At 38.8% G+C, this 13,524-nt stretch overlaps 1 protein-coding gene across 4 annotated transcripts; it reads right to left on the reverse strand.

Annotated features, from left to right (window-relative positions):
- Nucleotides 1–322: 322 nt before the first annotated feature.
- On the reverse strand, nucleotides 323–6,698 carry LOC102310270 (protocadherin alpha-C2). Of its 4 annotated transcripts, none has more exons than XM_005931903.2 (3): nucleotides 4,071–6,697; nucleotides 2,721–2,757; nucleotides 323–1,760 (listed from the first exon to the last, which is right to left on the reverse strand). In XM_005931903.2, exons 1-2 carry the CDS (start codon nucleotides 6,501–6,503, stop codon nucleotides 2,746–2,748), a joined length of 2,445 nt encoding a protein of 814 aa, XP_005931965.1. In that variant the 5' UTR covers nucleotides 6,504–6,697; the 3' UTR covers nucleotides 323–1,760; nucleotides 2,721–2,745. The 4 variants fall into 4 exon arrangements, with proteins under 4 accessions (XP_005931965.1, XP_005931964.1, XP_005931963.1 ...); XM_005931902.2 differs by having other exon boundaries at nucleotides 323–1,763; XM_005931901.2 differs by lacking the exon at nucleotides 2,721–2,757 and having other exon boundaries at nucleotides 4,071–6,698.
- Between the last annotated feature and the right edge of the window lie 6,826 nt (nucleotides 6,699–13,524).

Raw genomic sequence — 13,524 nt, forward strand, 5'->3', positions numbered from 1 at the left:
ATGCCTGTACCTGATATCCCTTTGTACCCTGGCAAAGATAAATACATTTGGATATACTTGCTCTATATTATTCCTTTGTTTTCATATTAAATTAATCAATTTGCACTTTGTGCAATGAGTGAACACAGTTATTATTTGAACTGTGAACTTTTAAGGAAATGAGCCCGAAGAGATGATAGCTTGTAATAAGCAAATCTTCTCACAGACAGTTAAACTGACATTTGATATTTGATTGTGTTTTTTCAAAATACGGTTCATTGTGTCTGAGAGTTGTACATGTCCCCCACTCTGGCCTCACCCCACTCTGTGATTACCTCAGTTAAAAAAAAAAAAAAAGAGGTGTAAGCGCACCCCTCCTCCAGACCCCTTGCTTAGTACAACGTAATGAGACAAGCTCAAACTACAGTGTGAAAATGAAAATTGTTCAATATTTGTGTAGTTCAATATTTTTGTGTAGCTCATACACGTCAGATAAAAAACGTAAATCTGTTGTTAGTTAACTTTTGTAATCTTGTTATCGTCTCTATACGACTAATCTATCTACAATCAAATGAAAAGAGAAACAATGTATCACCTATAATGTGATTGGGTTTTTTTTTAGTTTTCTTATCTTTCATTCTTTTTCATCACTTTGACACATTCATAACTTCTCTAGTACAACAAATACTGTTTAAAAAATTTTAAATTGAATAAAATCTTTTTTTTTGCTCTTTTTCTTAGAAACTTACTACAGCTGTTTTCACACTTGCACTGTGGGCCTAAACTTTCCTCAGCATTAACCAGCAGAGCTCTACGTGAGAAAGCAAATGTCATTTTGGACATTTAACAGTCTTTACCCTGACAGCTCTTTAGTAAAAACACCATGTAACATCTGAATGCACCCATTTGAGACTAGAGCAGGTAATTGCCCAGTGAATTCACAGCAAGTGTGCTTTCTGCACACTCCGCCAAGGCAGCACTCTCGTCTATCTGGTAATGAGAAAGCATCTGACACCGACTATTCCCCTTTTGCGTGCTACATGTGAAAAGGGCAATTGTAGACAATGTCCTTCAGTAATTCTCTCAATATTTTCTGGAGCACATGTGTGAAAACAGCTCAACTAAAAGCATATGAATCTTACTAACCAGCAAGACCCATAATAGAGTAGAAACGTTTTATTAAAAACCGAAAAAGAAACAAGACAAAAAGGCTGAATCAGTGACATAACCAGCTGCAGTTATGTTATATCAGTATTATGGAAGAAGCATATTCACCCTGATTCACTTGTATATTTAGGTTTAGGCATATTTTGAACTCTTGCTTATATGAAATGCTGCCTGACTTGAACTTAAGAATATTGCAAAGTACTGAAGGTTTCTACAACTACAACACTCAGCTTAAACTCTGGAGAAAAAAGGCAAAATTGTCTATTTAAAAGTTTCAGAACATCATGAAGGGAATGATTTATGACATGAGGTCTGCTCAGTAATGTCCACATATCCTGCCAGAAACTATTTCAAATTGTTGTCTGAATACTTAGTTGTAGAATCATGCAGATTCATGCTTAAAAGATTAACAAAGCTGGAAGGCTGAGGTGGTTAGTGGTCAATGGAGGAAGCAGAGAGAAAGAACAGCTGGAGCAGAGGGACTAGCAGATGTTTTTTTTTGTTTCTGTTTTTTTTTTTTTTTTTACATCTTCTTTGTGAGTCACAGGGAAGATTTTTTAGCCAAAGACTCCCATGAAGAGATGATTATATCATGGCAGTTCTCTTCTGGGCCCCTGCTGAGAGAAAGAACATAGAATTAGCCAACACAGGAAGTAAGTCTTAATATAAACTTACAGAAAGTCCTCACTCATGCAACAGTGGATCGTGACTGGTTACTGCCACCATCATTGACATGTCAATAGACGTTAGGGACTTTTAAATTGAAAGATAAGTCACTAAATCAATCATAATCAGGATTGTTTTTTAAATGTGTGTTTTTTTAAAAAAAAAAAACAATCTACAAATTTAAAAATACAAAAAAAATTGTTTGACTAACATACATGACTAAAATAAAATATCAAAGTCATTAACTGAAATAAGGGAAGCAGAAGGTGTGACTAAAGCATGCACAAGCAAGCATCACAATGTGCTATTTGGTATTTTGGTATGCCAATATTAAACTGTCTAATGTTTTTTTGACGTGGGGGAAAAAAGAATAGGACATAATTCATTTGCGACATTTAAAACGTCACCTAACAGAGTTTATATGTGGAGATCTGAGTTTATATAGTCACTGCTCTCAGGTATGCTGAGAATCCACTCAGGGCAATTCATTCTTTAATCCTTTTTTTATGTCTGTGCCATCACTTTTGCCCTGAATCTCTACCAAGCTAGCCAGATGTGCGCAACACAGATCTGACAAGCAGCCAATTTTATTCTAATCTCAGCTCTTGTTATAAGCTGATACATGGTTTTCTCACTTCAGAGACCAGCCAATTTAGATTTTAATGCTCACAGTAGCAGTGAATTAGAGGGGAGTGTTGTTTTTTTGTGGGCTAGTGTAACCTGTTCTATTTAATCAGGAAAATATCTTGGGAAAGGATTTCAGCAAAAAAAAAGGAAGAATCAGAAAAAAAAATTGTATAAAATCCAAATTTTTAGAGCCAAACGAAGAACGAACACCAAATAGAAAGAGATAGAAAATGTCTACACAATTATAGTGGCTCTACAGATGTAGTTAGCAACCAGCATACCTCCAGTTGTAGAATGGACTTCCTTTCATTTTGAGTACTTAAGAATAGAAAAAAAGAGACAAATTCAGTGGGAATGCAGACACTCGAACTCACGCTCACAATACATCCACATCATACATGGGTGTTTGTCTCTTTCCCTCCATATGCCCCCGTACAACATGCATATTTATGCTGATCATTCAGCGGATCACTCGATTCAGTTTACTCTGCAGGTCCAGCTGTACAAACAGAAACAACATCTGGATCATTTTTTTAGCATCCATGCATTGTTGATAGTCTACAGTGTGCCAGAACACTGCTAGAGACTCATGAGGCATCTCGCTTGTCCTTGAAGACAACCCTCCCACGTCTGATCTTCTTTGTAGTACTCCCCCTCTTGCACCTACCAGTTATGCTATTATTCTGTGCTATGCATCTGCAGTACATGACCTACATGCTACATAAGACATCAAAAAGTGACAATTTTTGTGGGGTGGACTTGTTTGGACTAACTATGCAATAGCAGCACTGATGATTTGCTCTAGAAACACATGCTTGATGAAAAAACTAAACTAAATAAATTGAGCTGTCCTCTTACTTGTAACTTATTTCCAATAATTTTGAAAATAGGTGCATTATTATTCATTACAATATACATTTCACTTGATTAATGTCAATGAAATTACTTATAGTCATTATCAAATTCATCCATTCTAAAAACTTTAGCCCCACTTTTATTTTCAACTCATATCAGATTTCAGACTGCAGAGAAAACTAGCCCATCAGACCCATGACACAGACCCAAGGTAAATAATAGAAAGCGCTTTGATTTTTCAGTCAGTCGTGTCATCCTGAATGCATTTCAAAGTACAAGCGAGGAGTCACTGCAGTGGAAGAAGTACTAAGATCCTTTGCCCAAGTAAAAGTACCAGTCCTACACTTTTAAACAGCCTGAATTAACATTCAAAATCCTTCATAAATATTATTATTAAACACACTGAAAAATTACACATTATTACATATTACAGTACGTCATTTGATTTATATACAGTTCAATAGTTTAAACTAAGCCAGAGGTTGGCCTCCTTCAGGGGATCCCGAGACTTGGTAAAATCTTCACTTCAGGATTAACCTCAAACCTGCAATATTTACTTCTGAAATGTTGTCGAGTATAAGTATAGTATTTCTGATTTATACTTGAATGCAGGTTGAAGGAAACTTCAACTCAAGTGTTTTCACGCTTGTATGCTTTTCATACAAGTTTCACACAAGACAGATACAAACTTTATAAGATTTATATATATCTTTTCCATATGGGCAATTTCAACGTTTTTAAGCTTTTTACCAAACCCATCCGATATTTCTACATACCTCCAGTGTTGATGCTCTGGAATCTGTGGTCTCACTTGGCCCTATGCTCCTGGGTATGCTGGAAACAAAATACCCAGCTCCTTTGGGAATTATGGGCTGTCTCACGACCACTTTGCCCTTCCTGGTCTCTGCGAGGAACAAGCTGTACCAGTAGGCATCGCTGGAGATCAGCGTGGAATCTGCGATAGTGGAGCTTCTCTGGCTGATCACGCTGTTCCTGCTGATCACGCTATTTCTATTGGCTGGAGGGATCTTGATGGCCTTTGGCTTTGGTTTTTGACACTTGAGCACAATAATAACTAAGATGGTTATCAGTAGCAGAAAGGACACGGCTCCTAAACCGATCACTAAATAGAGGTTTAGGTCAGTGAACATGTCATAGTCTAGTGGAAGCTCTGTAGTCTCTGAAAAGGCCATTGCATGTTCCACTGTTGATATCTTGATGGTGACAGTAGCAGAAAGAGAAGGTTGACCATTGTCTTTAGCAACAATTACCAGCCTCTGTTGTCTTGGATCTCTGTAACTAAACATCCTTGTTGTCCGGATCTCACCGTTGTACTGATCCAGGCTAAAGAGGGTTGAATCGCTGATCTGAAGTAGCTGATATGTGACTCTGGCGTTCTGCTCAGAGTCTGCATCAATGGCGATCACTTTGGCCACCAAATGTCCCTTATCAGTCGACCTCGGTATCACCTCCTCTACAACAGAGCCCTGTGCGCGCCAAGGTGACACTATGAGAGGGGTGTTGTCATTTTGATCCAGAATAATAATATGCACGGTACAATTGGTGCTCAGCGGGGGAACACCAGAGTCTCTTGCCTCAATGTGGAAAAGAAAGTCCCTTTCTCTCTCATAATCAAAGGTCTTCAGGGCATAAAGATCACCATTCTCAGGATTGATGGAAAACAACATCGACATAGAAGTGTTAACGATTTCTTTCTCCATTATGAAATAAACCAAGTACTGGTTCTCATTCAAATCTGGGTCAAATGCGCTCAGAGATGTCAATAATGCCCCCGGTGGATTGTTCTCCATGACATGGATTGTGTAGAACGACTGGGAGAATGTAGGTGCATTGTCGTTGATATCCAGTATCTCCAAAGTGATGGTTTCGTTTTCCGATAAGGGTGGCACACCTTTGTCTGTCACTCTCAGTATGATGTCATATTTGCTTATTACCTCTCTGTCCAGTGGTTTTGACACTAGCATTTCAAAGTAACCCTCAGAGGACTTGCTTAAGAGAAACGGTAACGTTTCTTGCCTATTTAGAGAGAGCTCCACTTCTCCGTTGGCTCCAGAGTCCCTGTCGCTCACACTGACCACTGCAATCAGCGTCCCTACAGAGACATCCTCAGTCAGCGAACTTTTCAGAGACTTGATAGTCACTTCAGGGTAATTATCATTGAGATCTGTCACAAACACTGTGACTTTACAGTGTCCTGACAGAGGGTTCGTCCCTCTGTCCTGTGCCTGTATGTGCATCTCAAAACTCTGACTCTCTTCATAATCGATCACCCCCTTCACCTTGATCTCACCTGAATTTGGATCAAGTGAGAATAGCTCTTGTGTCTTCTCCGATGTGTACAGCGTGTGTGAGTATACCAACTGGGCGTTTGTGCCTTCGTCTAAGTCTGTTGCATTTAAGGTCATGACCACCGTTCCTGCTGCCGAGTTCTCCGAGACATTGACTGCATATACCGGCTGACTGAATATGGGGGCGTTGTCGTTGATATCCAGGACGTTAATAATGATGCTGGCTGTGCCGGAGCGAGGAGGCACACCTCCATCCACAGCGGTTAGAATTAAATCGTGAACAGCATGCTCCTCACGGTCCAAATTACCACTAAGCACTAAATCGACATATTTGGAGCCATCGCTGCCGGTCTGGATGTCGATGTTGAAGTATTTGCTTTCACTGAGATAGTAGGTCTTGATTGAATTCGCCCCCACATCCGCATCCACGGCGTTTGTCAGTGAGAATCTCTCACCGGGAAGGGTTGCCTCCGAAATGTCTAAGTGCATTGTCTTTCTGCGAAACACCGGCGCGTTGTCATTTATGTCCATAATTTCCAGCTCGATGTTAAAAATGCGAACCGGGCTTGAAAGTATGACATCCATTTTCAGAAAACACGAGGTTGTTTTAGTCATGCATATGCTTTCCCGGTCTATCTTCTCGCGGATAACCAGCTCCCCCGTATCTTTGTTGATGTCGAGGTAATTTTTACTGTGAATGACATCGAGTTTTGCTTTGCGCTCCTCCAAACTGCGAATATCCAGACCCAAATCTGTGGCCAGATTAGCAACAAAGGAACCCTCTTCCATTTCCTCCGGAATAGAGTACCGAGTGATGGAAAGCGCAAATCCCCACATTGCAAAGAACGAAAAAACACCCACCACTAACCGTGTCCGTAAAGATGCAGGGATAAGCGCCATCGTGTTTTGGTATATATCTTATTATTATTTTAAAGGAATTAATGAAACAAATCCGTTCTTACGCTCAAGTTGTCTTGATGTAGGGGAGCGCCGGTGTCATTCTTGCCTCCACGACTTGTAGCTGTAGCTGCAGCAGGCCATTTACAGCACAGTGCCGCTGGAGGAGGAGAGGGGGGGGGCTCTCACAGCTCTGCTCTGCAGGGGCGTATGCAACGTCTGAGCAGGGCTTGAGCAGACTGGCGAGGTCTCCTCAGTGAAATTAAAGGGTGCCCATATGGAACCCTTCTTTCTTTCTTTGTGTTTTTTAAAGAATATTTTTGGCATTTTGTGCAACAGCTTGCATCATGTGTTGTCTAATAGAGCATAGAGCAAAAAAAAAAAATAAATAAAATTAATTGATTGATTAAAAATTTAAAAAAAGAAAAGAAATGGATGGCTGGCTGGCTGACAGATGGCTGACTGGATTAAAAAACAAAAAAACAAAGAAAAAACAGCAACAACAGCAATAATAACTAGTTCCGGTTAATGTATTTTTTAAAATTAATATTTGATAATTAACTCATTCTTTGCATAATAGCAGCGTCTTTGATTAAGAGCATATCATAGGCTTTAGAAAAAGCATAAATTTGGTGAGCATGTGTTTGCTCATCTCTGGTCCTCTGATGTTATGAAAGTCCATTCATTCAGTCACTTCCACTTTTCAGGGTCGCAGGAGCCTATTCCAGCTGTGATAGGGCAAGAGGCGGGGTACACCAGTCTGTCACAGGGCTAACACACAAAGACAGACAACCATTCACACTCAGGAATTGAACTCAGGACCTTCTTGCTGTGCAGCAACAGTGCTAACCACCGTGCCACCGTGCTGCCTGTTATGAAAGTCAAACAATATAATCAATTGAGTGGGAAGAGTTAACAGAATCATATCCCTTTATGTCTCATTTTTAAAATCATGTTCATTTCATCACCGTCGTCGCTCTGTGATGCCTTTCTGTGTGGAGTTAGCATGTTGTCCCCATGTTTGCGTGGGTTCTGTCAGGGACTGGCAGTTACTGGGGTTAGGTTAACTGTTGATTCTAAAATTTGGCATCAATGTGAGTGTGAATTTTGTTGCTCTCTTTCTCTGTGTTTGCCCTGTGTCAGACTGGTGACCTGTCCAGTATATCGGTGTACCATCTTTCACCCTATGACAGCTGGAATAGACTCCAGGCCCCCTCTGAAGTGGAGAAGCAGAAGAAAAGGAATGGATGTCAGAAACGGACGCCATGGAGGTGTTGCCAAATTTATCTGCTGTAGCTCTCACTGTTACTTGACAAAGAAATGAAGGAGACGCTTTTTATGACCCTCAAAGGTGCTCAGCGGTAAACATGATACAGTGCAACCTAAGGCACCCACACGAAGAACAAAAATGTACCAAAGTGCCCAAATGGATAGAGTATGTATGAAATGTAATGTTTTTTGTAAGTACCCAAACAACAACAAGAAAACACAATAAAGTGACTTTGAATGAAGAATGGGGCTTCAATTGGGGTGAGCTGAGGAAAAGTGGATACTGGAGTTCAGGACAGCGCCTCATTCATTTGAATGAAAGTTGCTTATCAGTGCATATACCAAAGGTCCTCCATGAGGTACTTACATCTGCTTCCACATTTTAGGCCCGTGAGCATGCACATTAGTTCTCATTTAGGACATGTGCAACCAAGACCCTCATTTGCTGAACTGATTGACTTTCTGTTGGCTCCCAGCACACATGAAAGGCCTCTGATAAGATAATCATGCAGCTGTTACAGACTCTCCAGAGCCAAATTAAATGAATTAAACAGTTTAAAAAAAAACCCCCCAATAATTTCAGATGCTCTGAAAAAAAAAGTATCCATCATCTTACAAGAGTTCTTTTTCCAATGTATGTGTAAGGGACAAACGATCTTTGGATCAGTGTGCATCATGTGCATATGATATGATTACTTTTTTAATCATTAAATATAGTTACTGTTTCACTTTTCCTGCCCTATTGTGTTCTATGTGTCTGTGGTTTAATCTCAGTTTCGGTGTTAGGTGTGCCTTCATTTTGTTACATCCTGTTTTATTTGGGCAGCTTCAGTCGCTTGTGTTTGTTCCCAGTTTGGTTTCTTGTCTTCTTGGATTAGTTTCAGCAGTATCTCATTACCCTGGTGTTTTGCATATCCTCTCCTCCTGTGTCTGTTTTCAGTTTGCTTTAGTTCATTGTCCCTTTGCATTCTTTTCCAGGCTGTTCTCTGAAGACAGCCCTCTGCTGTCGCCCCAAGGTTTTGTGGACTTTGTTTTTGGCTGCCACTTGGAGTGAAAAAAGCTAATCACTTAATCAATCATTTGGATCCACGAAACATTCAAACATGACAGAGTATCCTTCTGACCACTTAATGCATGCATTTCCAGTGAAACTGCTCCCTAGAGGCCCATGCAAACTTTTTCAGTTTGCTTGAGCAACTGAAAAATGCAACTTGCATTTGCAACAAGAAAGATTTTTAAAGGGTTATTCTGTTATTAATAGCCAAAAAGAGTCAAGCTCTTAAAAAATATGCTAAATGGAGGTAATGACTCAGTCAAAGGTTAAAGTTCCAAAAGCAAGGGGAAAAACAGAAGATTGTTTGCAATAAGGACAAAGAGTCCACCTTGAAAATCCAGGCATATAAAAAAATATATATAAAAGCTTTAATCATTTTAAATGGTCACATTTTGTTTCATGTATACTTTAAAACCATCTAAAAGTGTTATTTTAAACTGGAGATGCAGTCTTTTTTCTTCTTCTTCTTCTTTTTTACTAACTTTACTGATGAGATGTCAGTGAAGGCAACCCGTCACCCTTTAGTTTAGCTTCTTTTTTTTTTTTACCTCCATGTCTTCATGCAGCCTGAGTCTCTTCTACTAATCCTGTGATGAAAAGTTTCCTTTTCCTTTTGAGCTAAGCTACTGCAAAGAAGCTTCAGTCTCCCCCTTTAATACAGCCTATGCAGCATACAGTGCTTCTCATTATTTCTCCTAGCTGTCATATTTTTACTTGTCAGCTTTTTCTGCAAGCTTAAACCATTTTGTGTTGACATGGCAGATGACAAGATGAGGGTGATGCTTAATCTCTCTCTTTTCCTTTGGCTCCATCCAGTGACAACACAGAAAATTACAGAAAACACTGTACATGCAAAGCACATACCATGTTGTCTTTAATGCATTTGAAAGAATTGCTCAAACACTTTGCTCCTGTGCCATATATGTAAACACTGTTATGTTTTTATTACTATCATGAATTCTTTCAATCTTTCCATGAGTTGACTTTGAGTCTGTGCAGAAAGTAAAATATAGTTCATTACATACCTTCTGTTGTTGGCTGTTTTCCTCAACTTATAACCGCGATTGCCAGGGCAGCAGCTTCACATAGCCCACTGTTTTTGCGTTTTAATTCATTTTAATTAATTATGACACGTTAACTCATTTTAACCTTTTACTCAAGAGGAGGAAGAGATCAAGCTCCTCACCAAGCGTAACAAGAAGCACCGCATACGCCATCTGAGCCTTAATTAGGAACAGAGATTTACTGAATCAGTTTGTTTCAGCTTGTTTAATCATTTGCTAGAAAGATTACAACTACAGGACTGTGCAAAAGTCTTGAACCAACCCTAATTTCTTTTTGAAAAGTGCCCTCCCTCACACCCCATCCTCCCATCCACATTAAATGTATTATTTAATTATGTATATATCCATGATAACTGGATACTTTTTTCATTTCATTTTACGTTTTCAGTGCAGTCCTTGTACCTAAGCATTTTTTGTTTGTTTGTTAAACACTACCTATGAATCATTCAAACATAACAAAAGCATCCTCCTCAACCGATTAACCAGTGTTGTGTCTACATATAACAGACAACTTAGCAAAGAACCAATTTGTTCACATTTCTTGCAAGTGGCAAGCTTAAAAATTTAATTAAATTAATATATATATATATGTGTGTGTGTGTGTGTGTGTGTGTGTGTGTGTGTGTGTGTGTGTATAATTATATATTTATATTGTTTATACACTCATCAATATGTAAGGAGGCCAGGTACAACAGTAGCCATCTGTAAACCATGACAGTGGTTCTGTCATGCTTTGATGATGTGTTTCATTCAGTGGTCTTGCAGAACTTGTGAAAACTGACAAAATATGAAGGGAGAAAAGAACCATCAAATAATGACCTGCTGTGCAAATACTATCTGACTATCTGAAACATCTGATATGCAACAGGTTAATTTTCAGTAATCTCAAACAGTGTGAAATCACCTTGACAGAGGACAGAACAAGAGACTACCCACGTCCAAAAAAGAGCTTTGAATGTCCTTCAAGAAGACTGGAGGACCAGTCCTGAAGACTACTTAAAAAAATTACAATAGAGCTTGTTTAAGAAATTTCTGGCTATGTTTTTTTTTTTGGCTAAAAAAAGGAAGTCATAACAAATATTAACTTTTCAACTCAGAGTGGTAAAACCTCTGTTTTTGCCTTATATACTGGATTTCTTTTTTCAGATGTATCTCTCTGTTTTCAGGATCTTGCCTTGTTCTGGTTTCTCCTGGCAAAGTTTTCAAATATATACTTTTAAAACATTTGGAAAAAGAAACAAAAACAATGAGGCATAAACTTCTCAGAATTTAACACAATTCAGGTTTTCATTTTTTAAAATAATGGAAATAGTAGTAAAACTTTCAAATGAAAGGAGATGTGCTTCAGGGAACATAAATTAAAAATTTTATTTGAGTTTGTTTTACATAATTGAATTAAAAAGCTGCACTATCAATGAATCAGTGCTGACTTCCAAAGATGTACATCTAACATAGATTGAACACTACACTGATCAATAATTATATAATATATTATATCAATATATTATTAGGCTTTCATAAAAATGTATTTCAATTATTAAGGAAATTTTAAGAAAATTTCTTCATTTTTTGTTATTTTATATGTAACAGGAAATAACAGCCTTAACATGAATTTATTCCACTCCTAAACCCTTGCAAGGTTTTCTACCAACTGATAACTCAATCAGTGATCTTAGAACAGAATGCTCTGACATCTCTATATATCTATATCTATATGTATATATATATCTATATGTATATTTATATATATATATATATATATATATATTATTATATATATATATATATATATCATGGTAGGATTTCTGGATATCAGCCACCTCCTCTATCTGCCGGTGGTACATACCGTGCAGGGGCCTGTCCTTCCATGATGGTTCCTCGTCTCCCTCCTCTTTCTTGGGTTTCTGCTGCCTGAGGTATTCACTGAGCACTCGGTCAGTTGGGGCCATCTTCCCAATGTATTCTTGGATGTTCGTTGTCTCATCCTGGACTGTGGTGCTGACACTCACCAGTCCCCGGCCCCCTTCCTTCCGCTTAGCGTACAGCCTCAGGGTGCTGGACTTGGGGTGAAACCCTCCATGCATGGTAAGGAGCTTTCTTGTCTTTATGTCAGTGGCTTCTATCTCCTCCTTTGGCCAGCCTATTACCCCAGCAGGGTACCTGATCACGGGCAGGGCGTACGTGTTGATGGCCCGGATCTTGTTCTTACCATTCAGCTGACTCCTCAGGACTTGCCTGACCCTCTGCAGGTACTTGGTGGTTGCAGCCTTTCTAGCGGCCTCTTCATGGTTCCCATTTGCCTGCGGGATATATATATACATATATAGATATATATATATATATATACTTATATACATATATATATTTATATTTATATATTTATATATATATATATATATTTATATATTTATATATATATATATTGCAATTGCACTTCCTATATTAAACATAACAACTAACTTACCAATTAAAAGAGACAGGAACGTATTTAATATTTATTATTATTAACGCATTTAAGACACACCAAAACACACTAGAGATGTATGAAGTAAACGCGCCCTCTGGTGGAGGTTAGATGAAATCCCTGCACTTGGCCGCAGATGTGGGAGCTATGGATTGGTGGGGGGAATAGTCACTGGAGATAAAGGAAAATAAAGCAGCACAGATTTGGCTGTGAATAGATTTTACACAGAGCAGAAGCTGGGCATATGCTGTCTGTCCCTGCTTAGAGCACATGGGACTGCTAAGCTCGGCTGTTTTTGGTTATGATACAGTCAAAGATAAATCTTGGCTTCGTTATCTGTAATTTCTGGCAGAATGTTGTTACGGGCATAATTGGACTTGTTTTCTAAATTCCTAATAGTCTCTGTATAACAGAGTAAAATTTTCTTTTTTTTCCAGGTTTTATCCTCATGACTTGATTTTCAGAGTCCAAAATGGCCCTTGGCACTCAGCTTGAAGCAGTTCACTGAGGCAGTCAGGCCCTAGCCCATGATTAACCCACTAGCCTGTAATAGCTCAGTTAAAGACAATGGATCCTGTGGATAATTCCCACAGTGCAGTTTAAAAGCCGTGTCTTTACTAAGGAAAGCTTCATGAAGAAGGTTAAAAGGCATTCAAAGCCATATGCCCAAACACATCATAGTTTTATCTTTAAAATATGACTGGATGCTTCACCTCTGGAACCAGTGGAGCCCAGCATTAGTGTCAGCAGCTGGCAAAGAACAACTGATTTAATGTGAAGATTAGATTTTTACTCATCGTTTTCTAAAAGCATTTTAATGGAAGACCACATTGAAGTGGTGTCTTTTAATAGGTAGCAAAAAAAAACATCTATTTGTTTCACTCTTACACCATAGTGCACTGATGTAAATGGATGGGATCTTATATAAGACTTTTGTACTCTATCTGAACACTTGAAGCGCTTTACCTCATTCACGCTAACATTTACACACATTCGTACCCCCACTGGGGCACTGGAGAGCAACTTGGGGCTAGTATCTTCCCCAAAGACATTTAGGATGCACACTGGAGCAGATGTGGTTCAAACCACCAACCTTCAGATTAGTAGTTGACCTGCTCTACTACCTGAGCTACCCCATGTGCATAGTTATTCATGGTGAAAGTGACCATCACT

Source organism: Haplochromis burtoni, unplaced genomic scaffold (assembly GCF_018398535.1).
Source record: "Haplochromis burtoni strain Fernald_Lab_line unplaced genomic scaffold, NCSU_Asbu1 Contig_152, whole genome shotgun sequence".
Lineage (NCBI taxonomy): Eukaryota > Metazoa > Chordata > Actinopteri > Cichliformes > Cichlidae > Haplochromis > Haplochromis burtoni.

Excerpts from the sequence above, each read along its gene's own strand:
- LOC102310270 (XM_005931900.2), bottom strand. The coding sequence starts at position 6,503 with ATGGCGCTTATCCCTGCATCTTTACGGACACGGTTAGTGGTGGGTGTT. Across the intron at positions 1,764-4,070 it reads CCAGAGCATCAACACTGGAG|CAGGGGCCCAGAAGAGAACT; the intron begins GTATGTAGAAAT and ends TCTTTCTCTCAG.